The sequence below is a fragment of the Vanacampus margaritifer genome, chromosome 2, assembly GCF_051991255.1.
Source record: "Vanacampus margaritifer isolate UIUO_Vmar chromosome 2, RoL_Vmar_1.0, whole genome shotgun sequence".
Lineage (NCBI taxonomy): Eukaryota > Metazoa > Chordata > Actinopteri > Syngnathiformes > Syngnathidae > Vanacampus > Vanacampus margaritifer.
Window position 1 is genome coordinate 24,315,227 of NC_135433.1, and position 18,530 is coordinate 24,333,756.

Sequence of the window (18,530 nt, forward strand, 5' to 3'; positions counted from 1 at the left end):
TTCGTTCCCACCTCCACGACATGTAGCACCGGTCCCACTCGCCCAGGCGTGCACGCGCTCTCTCTCGCTCATTCGCTCTGTCCCTCTTTCTCTCTCTCTCTGTCCTGTCTCCCCGTCTCCCCCCTACATGCGATTCTGCTTCTGGCCTGCTGCTTAATTGTTGCTCACCTGCGCCTGGTAACCCGATAGCATCATGGAGTAGCGGTTCTGCGTCTCGGCCAGCGTTCCCTCCAGCGAGGCTTTCTGTACAAACGAACAGCGCAAATGCTCAGAAGAAAGAAGCCAATGTCACCGCCGCAAGTGACACTTAGCAGACACTTAGGGAAAGTAGTTTCAGGATAGATCAAAGCGCTTTGAACCTATGTAATCGTATTTTTTGTTCATCATTCCGTCGTTCGCGTTTTGATCTTGAACTGTTAGCTACAAAAGAAACCGCTGGGATCTTGAATCTAACATTGGCACTGTTGGCAAGCGGAACAAGCCGAGTTAGCAAAAAAGTCAAGCACTCATCTGAAACCGTGCCACTAGTTTGCTGAGCTGTGGGACAGCGACACGTTCTGTGTGTGTGTGAGTGAGCGTTGTCATGTTTGTGTTGTGTATTCGTGTAGTCGTTGTGTAGCGGTTTACCATGCCCAACACCAAAATCAAAATTATCCTCATAAATCAAATTACAACATTCCAAAGTCCAATGCTTTCAATGAGCGGAGACATTCCTTTCACCGAGTAATGCTGCATTTGAGGATGGTCGGTAGTCGGATTTTTCCGAGTTCAAACCAGGAAGTGTGTAGGGAACGCCCCTTTGAGGGAAAAAAAAGTACCCCGATTTCACCGACAATGTGACATCACTCTACAATGACGACCCCTTTGGAAACACCTTAAATCTGTGCAAACTTGTCTAAAGTCAAATTTCTATGTTTAATCATGAAAATTCAACAAAAATAAACTAAATTCCGATTTTTTTTAACTACCAATCTTTTTTTTTTAGATTCATCAGTAAGAAAAAGAAAAAATAATCGTTAACAAACCAATAGAAGAAACAATTCAATCAATAAATGAAATGTAACATCAAAATCATACATTCTTAATCAGACTCAGGTCGTGCTGGTGGTACCTGCAGAGATTGGCCGTCGCCTGAAACAGTTTAGCTCTTGAACAAGTCTTTACATACAGGCTCCTACTTTGTGAACTTAAATGTTTACACAGTGTCCAATAAAAACATGTAATTATTTGCGCCATATTAGCTTAGGTATACTGTTTGTTCAGCAACTGTTGTGATCAATCACATTAGATGAGCAACTGATGCAAAGGTTCACAAACCTTTTCATGCAATCGTGCACGCAGCTCAAGGAAGGGCGCCCCCTGCTGTCAAATGTGTATTTCCAAGGATGGAAGATCAGAGCAAGATGAAGAGGGCGGGGCCAGAAACAGATGCGGATGCAGCTGCTGAGAAGTACAACTGAAGACGAGACTTCGTTGGCAAGAGTTGAAGTAACACATTACTCCCCCGATAAGGAGTAACTCAAGGTAACCGTTTGGATGACTGGTGCAAAAACAAAAAGACAACTTTTTAAATTTGATTGGCAGTACAAGAAATGGGGTTGTTTTAATAAAAGGCATGTAATCATAAAAGACTGGTACAAAACGTGTGTGTGTGTCATATGAAGATAAAAACATCGAAGATGAAGACAAAGAGATGATTAACCTGTAATCATTTGTCGGGCTAAATAGAAAAGAAAAAAAAACACAAAGTTCATTCATTACATTTTGACAAAGGCGAATGCTCCAATCTGCCAGTAGGGGTTGCCGTCTCACCCTCTCCCTTTCACGCGCGCGCACACACACACACACACACAAGGAATGTGACGTAAAAAGTCAAAGCCAAGTTAGAAAAGGTTGGAATGATGTCATCATAACGATGTCATCAGTGTAAACAAGCCTCTTTCGATCGGAAACGGAAATTTCCAACCGACAATCTTTCCAGACAAAAGTCCACTGCATGTACAAGTTGATATATAAGAAGTGTGTGTATACATATATATAGATGTGTATAAATATATAGTAAAAAAAATAAAAATAAAAAAAAAGTACAGCACAGACAAACATGTAACAAAGTGTGACCGCAAGCTATTGTTTGCCAGCACCGAGCTAGTCACATGATTGGTCAGTTGCTTGGTAACATTTGTGGAAAGCCATTTGAGTGTTATTGCCATTATCAGGGATATCCATGCACTAATACACCCTTTGCCCTCACTAGTAAGACTATCTAGCGCACTAGGAGAATGACTGTCTTACTAGTAACAGTTTTTCCACTACTGACGCCACTTTTGTTCCAGTCCACTAGTACAAACTTAAGCTCTAATAAAGTATTTGGAGGTGCAACAATTAATCGATCAGATTGTCCACCATTTTAATTGATTGTTTAGACCTTGTTTACATTGTCCACATCATTAGAATTTCATTTGCGAAATATTGACTGATTTCTGTGGCCTCCCACGAAAGCATCAGAATGAAATGAAAGGCATTTGGTTCGATTCTGTTCAGTCCCAATCACCCACATGCAAAGAATGTACTAGTTCATGCACCTAGTGCTGGATATCCAGGATAATCGTGTGTTGACCTGCACACAAATTGAACTATAGGCACAACGTGATCACAAGTGAACGAATGCACGAGCAGATGCAAATTCGGGTCAGTCGACACATTAAGATGCTATACAAGTTGGGTTAATACATGAAAATTTCTCTTTGCCGATTCGCTGGAGTTGAAAATTTCCAACTGAATCGACAGAATTACACAACAGCCAATCGGCGTCGAGAATATACTGTGCCAGTCAAAATGACAATGGGGGAGAAATTGTCACTGTGTTTGGGCACTTGGAATGTTTTGATAACACCTGCTCCCCCAGAACCTCGCTGGCAAAAAAAAATACTTTATCATGTTTTGCTTTTTTAGTACCATTTAGGAAAGAAAAAAAAAAGATGCACACAGTGTTATTTATAATTACTTTGGCTTTTTGGACAACAGACAGTGTTTAAAAGTGTTTTAAATGTTCAAAAAATAAATTATTCCATTTTATTTGAGCAAAAACAATCCTAATCCTAATCAGTATTTTTATTTATGTATTTATTTATTTTATCAGAGTTGTTGCCATGGCACCATTTCAGTAATGGTACCTACCAAAGTAATTTATGTTGGTATTGTAGCAAAGTCGGTCTATCTGGTAAGTGCAATTTATGACCGAATGTCACAATCTATTGAGGGAAGCCCCTCCCTCTTCTCCAGTTACTGTGGCAGCAACAAAGTGAATTCACGCGAGGCGTTAGTTTATAGCGTATCTGTAAGGAAAAATAACACTCAAATGGCTTTCCTCAGACACGTCCATCACACATACGCTCACAAAAAAAAAGCCGTAGAAGCAACAATCAGAAAGGCGCCAAAAGGTAACAAAGAGGTGGCTAGGTGTAAAAAAATAAAATAAAATCGAGGGCAGTCAGTCCGTTGGTCCGCTTATCTGGTGTCCGTCGGCGTCGGCACGCTCCCGCTTGTGGATCTGCTGGTGCGCCTTGAGGTGTCCTGACTGGCTGAAGGTTTTGCTGCAGCGCGGGCAGGCATGCGGCCGCTCGCCCGTGTGCACGTGCTGGTGCGCCTTGAGGTGTCCGAGGCGGCCGAAGCTCTTGCCGCACTGCGCGCAGCCGAAGGGCCGCTCGCCCGAGTGGATCTTCTCGTGGGTCTTGAGCACGGCGCTGTTGCTGAACGTCTTGCTGCAGTGCGAACAGGCGAAAGGTTTGACCTGTCCAGGGGCGGCGCTGGGGTCGTGCACCAGGAGGTGGTTGCGGTACGCCGACTCCTTGCTGAAGCTCTTGCCGCAGTGCTGGCAGCAGAAGGGCCGCTCACCCGTGTGGCTGAGCCGGTGCGCCTTGAGCTCCTTGGCCTGGCCGAAGGTCTTGGCGCAGGTGTGGCAGGCGAAAGGCCGCTCGCCCGTGTGCAGACGCTGGTGGGCGCGCAGGTCGTCGGCCTTGGTGAACCCTTTGGGGCAGTGGGCGCACACGTAGGGCTTCTGGCCCGTGTGGATGAGCTGGTGGCGTTTGAGATTGCCGGCCTGGCCGAAGCTCTTGCCGCACTGCGTGCACGAGTACGGGCGCTCACCCGTGTGGATGCGCTGGTGCGTCTTCAGGTTGCCCAGCGTGCTGAAGTTTTTGCCGCACTGCGTGCACGAGAAGGGTTTCTCACCCTGCATGTTGCGCGGCTTCCTCACCGTGGCGCCTTTGGCCGCCGCCTTGCCTTCGTTGGCCGGCGACGCCTGATAGGGGAAGTCGGCTTCGGGCTTGGCCATCCCGTCCAGCAGCAGCAGCGAGTCGGGTCGCAGCTTGTTAAGCTCGCTGCGCAGCTCGGCCATGTGGATTGACTCCAGAGCGTTGTGCGGTGGCTGCAGCGCCGTCACCGGGTCCGAGTCGTACGGCTCCGCCGCGTAGTAACACTGCAGGTCCACGTGGTGGTCTGACTTTATGTAGTCCAGGGTGTCGCTCACCTGCCGCAAAAAGGCCCACGTTCATCAAACAAGCAGCAGAACGACACACTCCACAACATGTCAGGCACACGAAAGCCAACTTGATTTTTCAAGTTAACTCTCGCTAATGTTCTCTACGGACGGCACGGAAGACTGACATTTTAGCCTTCAACTACACGCATGGCATTCACATGATTAACTACAGCGCCTTTATGGTCACATTCAAATATTACGGGAGTGAGCGAAGTCAAACGGCCTACTCCATTCTTTAATCCCGGCCACTCGCTGTTTACATTATAGTCTTGTAATATTTGTTTTCAGTCATTTAGCAATTTTGTCATTTCCTAAAATTTGTTCATTAAAATATATTCGCAATTTCCGAACCAATGATTTCATTTAATAATTGATGAATTTAAAATAGCTAAAATATACTATATTACATTGTTATATAAATTTTAACTACAATATTAATAAAAAATTAATCAATAAATAGTCGTTGGGTGCTGTACTGCTTGTCACATTGTAAAACCACTTGTTCACTCAAGTGGTAGTGTGTCTAAAGCTCGCTTGGAACTCAAATTTAGCCTTGCAACACAAAGAAAAAAAATGACCATGAAATGTCAACAACAAAAAAAACTTTTCTAAGTCACGGTACCACTTTAAAGAGAGAGACTGGAGGAGTCACAGAAGGGCACAGAAGCGTATGTCCTTGGAAATGATTTGAACTCAACAAAAAACAAAATAAAATAATTACAATTAAAAAAAAATAATCAATCAAAAACATCTCATAACTCAAAAAATAAATTAAAGTAAGGCACTTGCAGTTCAGCTACTTGCAGTAGTGATATATAAAAAAAAATACTGAAGCATTAAAGCAACACTAAGGACATTTCAGTTTATGTTGATTATGGCAGCACCATATGGACAAAAGCGGTGAGACCACATTTCCTATGAGGACAAGCGCATTGCATCGTTTTATAGCTCATGCCAGGCCAAGGTTGATCCTTGACTGTCCTTTTATCTGGGTAGCTTGCCTTTTCCTTTTTCGTTTCCTCAGACAAAACTTTTCAGTTGTTTTGCAGCTTCTGCCGGGAGAACAGTAATCGTGCATCAACATTCAAATTGACTTCAGTCTTTGTAACGAATGGGGAAAGGGGGAAGTGACGTATGCCATAAAGCAGTCAGCGCATTTGTAGTTTTTTTGTGTGTGGCAGTGTTACTACCATCCTCCTCAAAGTTGCTTAGTGCCAGTAAAAATGATACAGACCCCCTCAGGCCATGACAAAGGTACCATTCGACTAGTTTTAAGTTTGGTTAAAAAGTTCTTTAGTGCTACTTTAAACAGTTGGAAGTGCGTTCCAAAATTGACTGCAACCTGACATTCCACGGCAAACTTTTGGAGGGTAGAGTGCTGCGAGATGTGCAGATTGGTACCTGAGAGATGTAGTCAAACACATAGCTGGTCTCGTAGTGCGACTTGTAGTCCATGTCGTCGGTATGGCGGAAGGGGTTCAGGTGGTGGTCCAGGTCGGCACGGTGATGCTCCGCCTTGATGTAGTCCAGCCCACTGATCTCCATCTTGATCTGCTCGCGGCCCAGCTCGGCAGTGGACAGCGGCTGGATCTCGGACAGATCCACCGTGCGGATGGGATCCAGGTCATCCAGGTCCTCGGGCTCGCTCTTGACGCACGGAAGCATGACCAGCGGCTCGGCCACCTCAGCCGCCAGCGAGCTAAGCGTGGGCGTGGGCCCGTCTGAGGAGAGGAGGGCCAGCGAGGGCGGGCCGCCCGGCTCCAAGGGGGCCGGAGGGGAGCCGCCCTCCGAGGCCAGGCTCAGACTCAGACACTCGGCCTCCAAGTCTGTCATGGTGAGGCGCGGAGCTCCGTCTACACGCCCCGCCCCCAAGATCTCCGCTCCAGACGCCGCTTGCGAAGTGGGGAGCCGAGATGACGGCCGTTGGGAAGAGCCCAGTCGATGGCGAATGGGATGAACTGAGGCCGATGTCAGCACCTGCGCCGTACCTGTAGCGGCCTGCACAGACAACACAGACGCTTAGCAGCTAATTCTAATTCTTTAGATTGCAATTCAATTACATTTTCAAGGGTGTGAATTGATTCGATGCAATATTATTTTAAATGCTTTGATGACGATTAAGTAAGAAGAAATACACGTGTAGCGGTTGACAGTTTTTAAAGATTTTTAAGCCCATGTGAACTGGACTGTACAGTGGCACCCAAGCACTTTTTACGATGTCTCACATCTATATGTGATGATAGCCGAGTGGTTAGCATGGCATATTCTCCTGTTAAATTACTCATCTTCCTTTCGTGATAACGACATTTGTCACAAGTGTAGCCTACTCTCTGCCACAGAGGCTGCAATCATTAGTGACATTGAGGAGCGACTCTGCACTGTGCGTAGCTGCGCTAGCTAACTAGCCGCACCTAGAATCTAGAAAGACGAAAGCGTACCGCCAAGCATTCTCACTGAAGTTCCCGAGCAGCGGAAAGAAAAGTAGGATCAAGAAAATGTTAACCGTGGCTGCGCCGTTTGTACTGGCAGCAGCTCCGTCTTCAGGCATAAATGAAACCATTTTTACACAGAGGCAGATGCGGTTACATCAACAACAAGCATGGATGTGATTGGTCAGCAGAGTCCAAATTCATGTCTACCAAATATAATGCACAAAAATGTGTTGTCTTTTTTTACTTATGGATTTTATACTGCTCATTCAGGTCAGCTATGTGATGGCCCCACAATTCGCTATATTGGACCTTGACATGGCTCATGTTATATATTGATTATCATGCTCGCTATATAAATTAAGTACCAATGACATCAACTAGAATTTTGACATGTCTAGCGAGGCTAGTATTGTACATGGTTTAGCATGGAGACGCGCATGGCTGTTATTGCACACTGATAATCACGTTTACAAGTATGGCTCACGACATGAGATTTTGCACATGGATTAATCGTGGCTTGGCATATGTTATCGGCATGGGACTTTACTTGTTCAGGTGAACTGAAAGCACTATTACAGCTATTGCTTGTCGCATAATTAGGTGGTTTGGGTATTTTTTTTGTTTATGTTGTTATTGTTATACAAGCCACTGGATGCACACTTTTCTGATAATTAACACATTATGTGTTAGTAAGAGCAAACCCATTCAATAAACAACTTTACATCTCCGTCCCCGTCTCTCAATGTGGGTGTGAAATGGAAAAACTTGTGCCAAGTTTGTGTTCTGACTCCAATGAGAAGAGGCAAGTGCTTCTTGGGCTTCGTCGCGGGTTGTCGTCGCGTCGCCGCCACGCGAATCCGCCGAGCGAGTGCAGGAATGCGGCCTAAATGGAGCAGCAGAACATGGCGTCTCCGCTCCAACTAACTCGTACCGTGTCACACTTTTGGACACTTTTATGACACGCTTGGAGACGTTTAACTCGAGCAGAGAAAATGGAGGGAGAGAAGACGCAGAAAGTTGCTTTTAGCGAAAATAAAGAGAGCGGAAAGTGGCAAGGCTAGCAACTCAGCTAGCCAGTGGCCATCTTGTTTGTCGGCGGATGCTAAACTACGATAAGCTAAGGTTAGCATGGTGGAGAAAGTGAGCAAGAGCGGGAAGAAGAGCGCCGACGAAGGGCCCCCCCCCACACACACACACCAGCGCCCCCGCTTCTCTTCTTGTCGCGTCGCATTAACCACGCCGAGTGGGCGCAGCGGGGGGCAGCTGACAGCTGCGGCCGAAGCGCGTCAGATGACAGCGGCGGTGAAATGGATGCGAGAGGAGGGAAGGAGGAGGAGGAGAAGGCCTGATTGCCGGCGCCCGGCCGGCTTGGCGGGCCTAGTGGTGGACGGCCTGTTCGCTTCGGCGGCTGGTTACCTGCGGGAGTTCCGCGTCATGGCTGCTTCGGCTCCGCTGCCCGCGACTTGTGGCCAACAGCGGCGGACCCGCCACGTCCACCTCGGCCTCTCCTCCCCTCCAACAGTGGCGAATTCCTCCCGCCTCCTCCTCTCACCTCCGCCTCCTTTCTCCTCCTTTCCGCCTGGCCTCCGTCCAGCGAGGCGGGTAACCATGGTAACCGCCATTTTCAACACCGGATAAATGCGCTCATAAGGTAACTTGGCAATGAGAGGGAGGGGGGAGTTTTTTGTTTGTTTGCATTTTTTATGTATTTATTTATTTTTTGTATTGTATTTTTTTATATTGCTTGATTGTATTGTTTTTCCATATTGTTTAATTTACATTTTTAATTAATTTTTATTTTTTGTATTTGTACTTTTTAAATACAAATGTATTATTATTTTTAATGTATTATTAATTATTAGTGAATCTTTTTTATATTTGCATTTGTACTTTTTAAATACAAATGTATTATTATTTTTAATGTATTATTATTATTATTAGTGAACCTATCGATAATGTTCACAAACATGAACGAGCGGTGTTCCCCATCAGGGTTTTATGCTGCCAATTCGGATCATGTCAATCAATCACATAGATTAGCTGAACATTTTTAAATTTACTACTCTCTAAAGGTCATTTTAAACCCTTATCATTCCCATGCCGAAAACGCCTTTAAAAAAAAAAGTGCACCCAAAGTAAATTTGAAGCTGTTGTCAAACTTTTTGAGTACCATCAAAGACATAGGTGTCAAACTCCGGTCCTGGAGGGCTGCAGTCCTGCAAGTTTTGGATGTTTCGTTTCTCCAACACAGCTGATATATGATCAGCTCATCAGCAAGCTCTGCATAAGCCTGATAATGATCCTGCTGATTGGAATCAGCTTGTGTTGGAAGAGGGAAACCTCCAAAACTTGCAGGACTGCGGCCCTCCAGGACCGGAGTTTGACACCTATGATCTAAGAAAATACTCTCCAGCCTTTGATAGTATGCTTATGCCCCCCCATGGGGACTAATTTCCTTTCTCCTTACACACACTCTGACAATGAGAGCGCCACTGCCAACTACTAAAGTGGATGTGCAATTGCACTTTATTCCCTCCCCCACAATTTGAGGGCTGCAGATTGTTTTTAATTTGTGAATTGTTTTAATAAAATATTTTTTTGTATTAAATTTAAAATGTAGTCGTTCTGTGTATGTACCAGTAATACTGTATTTTAGCTATGTGAAGTCCTAAGTGCCACATAAAATGATCACTACTTGCAAACTCCTGTCTGAGTGCCCCTCCAAGGCAACCGTTGCTCACATTCAAAACAAATAGCTGTTAGCTTCCTAAGTTTAGCTTCATAAGTATGCGAGAGAACTGCTTGTTTATCAACATTTATTGATCAATGTCCTTGATCAACACTAAAACATTGAAAAGTTCACATCAATGACCACCATTCAAATACAAAAGTGTATCAAAAGTATTGCATCCAATGACAACATTTCAGCAACGTTACAAAACGTACACACTATTGATCCCATTCGTGTGTGCGCTCGTGTACATGAAGAGTATAGCTTCTTCTTCCCTTTAGCATCAACACGACTGCTTCAAGTCAACAAAAGCAAACAAGTTTTGTTGTGCATCAAAACATGGAGTCGGAAAATGTTCTTATTTCAAGTTGGAAAGAGAATGAAAGAGTTCCGATAAACAGTCCACTCTTTTAAAATAAGGAAAAAATGATTGGGGGGGAAAAAACAATCATGTAAAAACATCTATTAAGATCCAGTCCCAATGGTTTTTCCAGACCACGCCCACTGTCAAGATGTACAATTTGACAACTTCTTCTTCTTTTCGGCTCTTCCCTTCAGGGGTCGCCACAGCGAATCAGTTGCCTCCATCTAACCCTGTCCTCTGCACTCACACCAACTACGTCATATAAAAATCCATGATGGAGCTATCAACTGTATGAATACAGCAAGAATGGTGAGGAATTAGGACAAGGAGACCACACGTGACATCCAGTTGGACAGGAGAGCATGATGACTCTTTTTCGAGCTTTTCACCATTGCATCACAACACAGAAAAAAATATCTCAAGTGTTCTCATAGTAAACAAAGCCTTTCATCTCATTTGACCAAGACAGTGCCATTGCAAAAAAAAAAGCTCCAATTAAGATTTTGGCTTTCGTCTTTTGAATGTGTGAAGTGTCAGTCCAAAGAAAGGTGTCACGGACATAATTTACATTATAACAGGAAATTGATGTGATGGAATTTCTGACGTTGTTGACATGATGAATGAGGGACTGGCTAATTAAGTGACATTTATATTTCTCTGAATAATGGCAATGTTCTCTTGATGCTAAAATGGATGGTGCGCTGCGGAGCTACGAGCAGGCTAGCCAGTTTAGATAAACTCCACATCGACAATCCAAGCAAACATTTTTGACATACTGTACACACACCCATCCCCACGGGCGGGCCATAGGGGGCCATGCCCTCCCCACTTTAGGCACGGATCCATAAAAATCCTTTTTTATGTAATTTTTACTTTGCAACAGCCTATCATGCCGCACAGTAGGTTCGAGGCGTGTCTTTGTGTGCATGGGTTGGCGATGTATATCTCATTTTTACGCTTGCTTTTGAATACAATGCTAAGGCCAGCAAACCAAAAAGCCTATTTCATGATCGCCATGAGACGTCAGCTTGATGACAGCCAATGACAAACATCCGAGGGTGAGAGCAACAAGGGCAGCGACGCGAAGGGAATTTAGGTGAAAGTTAAGGGTTGAGCAAAGCACAATTCGACAGATGTAGTGGCAAAAAAATTAATCATCAGCCATTATTTGGAGGCATTTAAAAAAAAAAGAAGACTGAACCAAAGCAAGGTATTGTGCTTGTTGTGCTCACTTAGCGAAAATACATACTCTCGCCATCTTTTTGTACAGCTATTTATAACATCCAGGTAGCATCTTAAACCACAGGTTCTGAAGGATTCCCATATTTTTTTTAAAGAACTGGTAAAAAAAAAAAACTTTTAGTATATAGTCTATCAAGGCCCCGTCTACATGGAAACGTGTTTCAGTACAACCGCAAAAGGTGTTATTGTTCAGATGACTGATTTACGTTCCTAAAAAAAAAACTGGAAAAAAAAACATTGTGTTAAAAACATGTTATTAAGGGCTATAGCTTCTATACAAAATTTGTTTAGCGGTTTTGTGTTATCAATTAAACTTGACTTATTTTTGGTGACTTCCAGTGGCAGCGTTATAGCACCCTCATTAGGCCTGGCATTTAAACTGCAGCGTTTCAGCATCTCCATGGCATCACTTGAATGAGTTAATTTTGTGTATGTATGTATGTGTATGTATATATTTATTAACTCATTCACTCCCAGCCACTTTCCCTGAAGCAACCCTCCTGCTGTTTTACTGGATTTTGACTGATTTTGCAAGGTCCACAGAATATGTGTTCTATTGCTATAAAAACATGGAATCAGGGGGGAAAGTACATCAGTTTCCATTTTGCAGCAATTAGCATTAGAATATAGCTAAGTTTCATCATTATTCACAGATCTGTTTAAAACACTGGGGAAAAGAGCTTTTTGCAACATGGCCCTGGTTGATCTCTTATACTCTGCTGCCACCTGCTGGCTGTTTTTGTAATAACTACCATTGCGTCATGCATTCTCTTAAGTTCAGAGGCTGCATCAAAGCCTTCTGTATGCTCTAGCCTAGCATAAAAAACATTTTAAGAAAATGTATAAATACGTCTTTGGGAGCATGGTAATATTTAAAATAGAACATTTTTGGGAGCAAATTAGTAAAGTGCGTAGAATTAGGTCCCATCTAGTGGTGAACTAATGCAACAACCCAAGTTGGAAGCACATGCATTTTGAAGCACGCGCACTACAGTGCCTTAGAGAGACCACACTTCACAAGCCTACCACCAATTGCTACCAATTATTATTTGGAGTGAACCTGGCAAGTGAGCAGAAACATGCGGGAGTGATGAGCAAGAGTTGCTTGCAAGAATTAGTTGGAGCGGCTAACAAGCGTGGCTAGCGGAAGAAGCTAGCAAAAGCTAGCGAGAGCAAAGCAGAGGGAGAAAGCGGCGGGACTCAGCGATGAACACCTGCAGGCCGCAGCTGTGGAAGGTAAGCAGCGCTCGATCCATTGGGTCTGACACTATCAGAAAGAACGTCGCCTAAACATGTCAGCTTCCTTAAGGTGCAGGGGAACACATGTAATTTAATTAGCGATTACTAGACCTACAATTATATTTGAAAAAATTATGTTGATGTGATAGAACATATTTTTTTGCATATTGCTGAAATTACTAGTGGGTTTTTAAATGAATTAATTATTAGCTCACCACTAGATGGCACTAAATCCTACACACTCTCAGTGTTTATGGGAAGCAATTTCAAAACCAACAAGATCGCAGAGGTTTCCATGTGGACGGGGGCCACAGTTGAGATCAATCACTTTTCTGTTAGTGGGAAGTACCCCCACCCTCCTTGCCCATTGTTTTCAAACACTATGAAAAGGTCTCTTGAGATTCTGAAAACGCAAAGAGAAATCAAAATAAAAGCAAAGAAATTCACATTGATGACCGGCCATCACCCATTTGTTCTCGTCAATGCTTCACATGCTCGAGGAACGCCCGCCGTCGCCTCGAAACGCGACTCCATGCAAACAAACGAGTGGTGACCGGTCGGATGAGGTAACAAAAGGTATGTGTGTCGAAAGCAGTCAAAGACTACAATCAAATGAGGTATGTGGATGTGAGAGGTGGAACGTCAGGACACAGGAAATGTTCACAAGTGAAACATGAGGAAAAACATGACAACAATCCTGAGAGACGAGCCAATGCCCGGAATGTCCCAAACACGGCGGTCAGTGAGCCGAGCTGCTCGGTGACCTTTCGATAAGATCATCTTCATTAAAATGTTGTCCGTCTTCATGTTGTTCAAAACTGGTGGGGTCACATGACCGAGAAGCGTCACTTCCCGTGCATTAGCAGGAAACAGAAAATGCTCCGGTGTCACTTGTGGTCCCGCCTTGTTGCCATCAACTTTTTGACATGTATGACGGCGAACCCCCACTAGACTTTTGTTTTAAAGCAATACTTAAAAAAAATAAAAATCCCTACAATTTTAAAGGGAGTCAGAAATGAGTGAATGCAGTCAAATGCCTCGAGATACAAGTGTAACTACTCCTTGTCCATAATGTAACTCAAAACACTCATATTTCCCTAAAGTGTCTTTTAATAACTTTCGGTGTGTTTTAATGAGTTTAAACGTGCTGTGTGTTGGGTAAAAAGCTGAAAAGTACAAACAAGTGGGGTCTGTCTAGTGTTCACCTATCGCGGGTGGTTGTGGAACGTATCGCGCGTCGTCTTCCTTTTGGCACGTTTGACATTTATCACAAAGAACTGGCGCAAGTGTGTGCGTGTGTGTGGACATGTGTACCAATGAGTGCTGATGGGTTCCCGGGGCGCAGCGGGAAGGGCTCACGACTGGTGTTTGGCCTGCAGGTGGCTGCGCAGGCGGCCGGCCGAGGAGAAGCTCTTGCCGCAGCGCGAACACTGGGGCGGCGAGACGCCGATGGCGGCCTCGGCGTGAGTCTGGCGATGAGCTTTGAGCAGCAACACGCGACTGAACCTGCGGCCGCAGTCCTCACACTCGGACCAAACCTTACGCCGCTTCTTCTGCGCACATACAGGAAGTGCAAACTATGTTTACATCATCTTTCATGGTGTAATTGCCATTTGAAAATGGAAAGAACAAACGATCGAAGGAAGCCACTCAAATGTCACCATTGCTTTATCTTAAAGCTCAGCTAACTGTGGTCATAGCAAGTACCTTCCTCCCTTTCTTCCCCTCCTCTTCATCATCATCATCTTCCTCATCCTGGTCGTCGTCATCCTCGTCCTCGTCCTGCTGCTGTTTGGCGTCCTGGCCAGCGGGCGTCACCGTGGTGGCCTGCGGCTTCTTGTGGGCGCCGCCCGCGTGGTCGTCCGGGAGCTGTGACGCCGTCAGTAGGCGCTGCAACATGGAGGCTGACGAGCTCACGCCCCAATTTCCTGTTCGAGGGAAGCAACACGGGTGAGTCCACAGACAAAATGCCGTCCTCATTGGACATGGTCAAGTAAGATGAGAAAATGTATTGTGTTTGACATAGGCTACGTTCACACTGCAGGGTTGCGATGCCCAATTCGGATTTTTGGTTAAATCCGATCTTTTTAAGTACCTTTCACATGACATAAACAAATGCGACATCTAATATGAACGCAACACGCCCGTGAAGTGACTCGCATGCACAAAGAGCACACGTCGAGTGACACACACCTAAAAACACGTCACGTTGCAGTCTTCACGGAAGTAACCCGAATCGCAATCTGTGACCGCCAGCCATGTCGCCATTGAGAAGTTGACCGAAGATGACGTCGCGTCATCTCCATTCGAACCGTCTGCAGGGCTGAATTCCTACTATCGCCACACATGTCAACGTCATGTTTCAAGTGTGATTAAATTAAAGACAATGGAAAATGTAACACTGTTCCTCAAAACAGCTTTGTGTATATTCACAGACGTGTCAGTAGTCTCCTATTAGTTGTCGATCAATACAATAATTGTTGCGCCTCAACGCCGGTGTTGTAATTTTTTTGTTACATTGTCACGGTTTTACATGCTTGTGTAATGAGGGTCAGCATCCTCCTTTGTAGGCTCCAAAGAGTGAGGTCAGGCAGGGCAAATTGGCATCCGTTACACTATTACTGTACCAATAAATGGCTAAATAAGATAAATAAACGGAATTCCCTCTTTCAGTTGTTCTCCATAGGAGTGAAGTCAGTATGAAAGGGTTAAAAAATATTCTGGTGCGTGATCCTTCCTCAAACATCAGCTGTCTCACTCACCTGAAGGACTCAGCAGAGGCGTAGGTGGAGGTGCGGCGTCCTGGTCGGGGGAGAGGACATCCATGTCCTCCAGAGGTGTCCAACGGGGATCCTGCAAGGGTGACGACTCCACGGTCAGGGCCATAACCGGAGGCGGTACCGGAGTGAGGCCTTCGCTTGAGCCACCTCCTCCCGCCGAACCTTTCAGCTTCCAGATGTCTCCGCACCACTCGTGCCCCAACGCCACCGTGTCTGCCTTGTCCTTTGTTCCGTGCACTCCGCCGCCGCCGCCACCGCCCGCCTCCTCGGCCTCGGCCGGCTTGGCGTCTTTAGGGGCGTCCTCGGAGCTGCCGAGTGAGCCCGTGTCGTCTTGGGCACTCCAGCGCACGCCGGCGTGCCGGCGGTTCAGCCGGGCCTGCAGCGTCTGCCGCTCGCACTCCTTCTGCGTGATCTCCAGCAGGAGGTCATCAAAGGACGCTTCCACCATCTTCTTCAGCTGACACAGGGAAGAATGCAGGACGCGCTCCATCACGCACTTCAGCTGCTCTGGGGGGCCGCAACGCAAAAAACACTGGTCAGGGTTTTTTCGCCAGAATGCTAAGCAAATGGGGAGGCCAAGGGGGTGATAGCGGGATGAACGACATGCGCCATATTTATAAACACGGTGGGCAGATGATGAACGACAACCGAACTTTATTAGTAAAAAAAAGGGGAAGACATTGTTACTGTTCTTTGCAGATGCAAATATGATTGTTACTGATTTATCCCAAGCGTGTATCCACCCAAGATTAACTATTTGAGTGGAGGTCCTGCTCCTTTTAGGATCCAGCTGGTATGCTCATTTTCATGCATCACTACAAGACTTCCACATGAGAAACATCGGTGGTCCCTTGATTAAAATTAGCTTGTGGAACCCCCTCAATTCTCGATCCTCGCAAATCAACGTGTCTTTAAGACAACAGAGATGCTCCTTAATTTGCAACAATTTAGGGAAGAAATTCAGGCGGCCAAACAAAATGCAAAATGCAAACGGTGGACCCCAGCGAAGTTTTACGTCTCCATGTTTGAGGTTATGTTGTACGTTTGATTGTTAGCAGGAATTTAAGTCGCTAAATGTAAACAAAACAATATGACAACCAAAAGTGCACCAGCAGATGGGCTTTCAATGACAAAGTTGCCAAATAAACAAAAAAAAAATGGGACGGTTGAACTGGAATGAATGGCTAGTAAGAAGTCACCAAAACAAGTCCACTTATGACCTTTGACATGTGTTGACATAATGGCACAAGCCCCGCCCCCTGCCACACACCCTCACCCACTGAGCACGAGATCTTTCGCCTCTTTTGGATATTTTTGTAGTCATTATTAGATGCGTATTTAGCCCATTTTTGAGAACAATAGCACCCCCAAAATTAAGAGTAGATAGAGATATATTTCACTATATGTTATTTTTAACAAGCTAGAAACTTATAGCTATAATATATATAAACCATACAGTTTAAAAAGTAATATTTAAACAACAAAAATACAATACACCATTTGATTGAAAATGGTTTCATCCAACTCGACCCCTCCCATCTCTGTTTTTGCTGACAAGCAAGCGGTGCAGACTCCTCCTCCTCAATCCATTCACGGGGTATGTCTGTCTAGAGTAGTGAAATGAAGTTTTTACTTTCTACCACTCAACACCAACACATTATTTTCATTACTAGTCTGCTTATTTGCTCCTCAATCATGTTGCTACTTTTTAATGAGGGAAACTTAACGTATGTCTGCACAGATAAAAGTAGCCTCATAGAGTAAGTCATGGTCATAAGATTGTTTTTCAACAAACAAAAGCTCCATTTTGAAGTATTTGTATTAAAGACCAGCTGTAAAAACGCAGAGACAAACTAGTGCTAAAGTCAATTTGTTTTGTTAATGTCTGCACTTCACCCATACACAGACTTGTACATGCATTATTAATATTATTCTGTAGCGCATTTCTTTTTTTATGTATATGTTATGCATGTTTTTCTATCAGATTAATACAGACAAGCAATATATAGTAAACAAAAAATCTGTATTAAGTTAATGTCTGTTAATATACGTTATGTGTTATGGTTTCATTTAAAAGAAAATTTCAAAAACAAGTCCAAGGTCCATTTTTGTTAATTCTCACTGTAAACTGTGGGGAGCTGGTTTACACCAGAAACATGCATACTGTCAATGCGTATGTTGAGGACCTAATGTATCAAAAAGAGTACCCTTCCCGAGAAATTAGGGTTGAGATATGTTTATAGCACCCCTAAACCTCTGACCCTAGAATCGCCTCTGGTCATTATTATTATTTTCCATAGCAATCGTCCGACAATCATTCCCACCCCCGTGACGTGTGCATGTTAGATTACGTAACGGGCTAGCTGGCGTGTTGTGCTGTGTTGTTGTAAAGGCCGCCTGCTCGCCTACCCACGACTCTGCCCCTCTGCTCCAAGCGGCGGGTGTCGGTGGGTCCGCGGGTGGCTGCGCGTGGATCGGCCGGCTGCTCGGGTTTTGTCCTGCACCCGTCCGGGCCGTTGTCACCGGCCGCCGCCTCCTGGTGTTCCTCAGTGCCCCCCTCGTCATGCCCGCGGCGGCTCTCCCACGCCTGCAGGCGCAGCCGGAGCCGACGGTTCTCCTGCTCCTGGACGGCGGCCTCGAGGAGCAGTGCGTTGAGGCTAGAGCCCACCGTCGAGCTGATCTCGTGAACGGCCAACTGGACCACCTGCTCCAGGACGGACTCGAGCTGGCCCTGGAAGAACGGAATGTACACGGCTCCGTTCATGCTAGAGGCTCATGCTGAGGGCGGCGGAGGAAGCCGCCGCCGCCGCAGCCGCCTGGCCGAGGTGAGGGTGGGTCGCGTGCGGACGGGGCCGGCTTGCTTGCTGGCTGGCTGCAGCCGCCTGGAAGCTGTCGTTGATCGGCGTCCTCTGCCGCGGCGCTCCCGCCTCTCTGGCGTTCCCTCCAGAGCTACCGTAATGATTTGAGTGGAGGCGCGCCGCCTTTCCCGCCCACATGTGTGGACGCCATTTTGATGTCGGATGGCGGTTAGGTCCTCCCAAAGCACAAAGCGCGCCCTCCTGGAACCCGAGCAGCTCGGATCATCAAGTTGAGTTCGTGCACAACGAACGCTAAGCTAAATTCCAGTTCGGCTTATGCTGCATCCACCCTCACCCAACCCCCTCACTCCCCAAATGCGCAATACACAAACATGCAACCCCCC

At 45.5% G+C, this 18,530-nt stretch overlaps 2 protein-coding genes across 3 annotated transcripts; both read right to left on the bottom strand.

Annotated features, from left to right (window-relative positions):
- Positions 1-1,564: 1,564 nt before the first annotated feature.
- LOC144043585 (uncharacterized) lies at positions 1,565-8,550 on the bottom strand. Of its 2 annotated transcripts, none has more exons than XM_077557380.1 (3): positions 8,389-8,550; positions 5,942-6,538; positions 1,565-4,528 (listed from the first exon to the last, which is right to left on the bottom strand). In XM_077557380.1, exons 2-3 carry the CDS (start codon positions 6,371-6,373, stop codon positions 3,491-3,493), a joined length of 1,470 nt encoding a protein of 489 aa, XP_077413506.1. In that variant the 5' UTR covers positions 6,374-6,538; positions 8,389-8,550; the 3' UTR covers positions 1,565-3,490. The 2 variants fall into 2 exon arrangements, with proteins under 2 accessions (XP_077413506.1, XP_077413507.1); XM_077557381.1 differs by lacking the exon at positions 8,389-8,550 and adding an exon at positions 8,170-8,379.
- A 1,221-nt stretch (positions 8,551-9,771) lies between these two features.
- Positions 9,772-18,476, bottom strand: LOC144043587 (uncharacterized). The gene is made up of 4 exons (XM_077557385.1): positions 17,738-18,476; positions 15,311-15,835; positions 14,256-14,476; positions 9,772-14,101 (listed from the first exon to the last, which is right to left on the bottom strand). The coding sequence occupies exons 1-4, from the start codon at positions 18,090-18,092 to the stop codon at positions 13,904-13,906; spliced, it is 1,299 nt and encodes a 432-aa protein (XP_077413511.1). The 5' UTR covers positions 18,093-18,476; the 3' UTR covers positions 9,772-13,903.
- Positions 18,477-18,530: the final 54 nt, after the last annotated feature.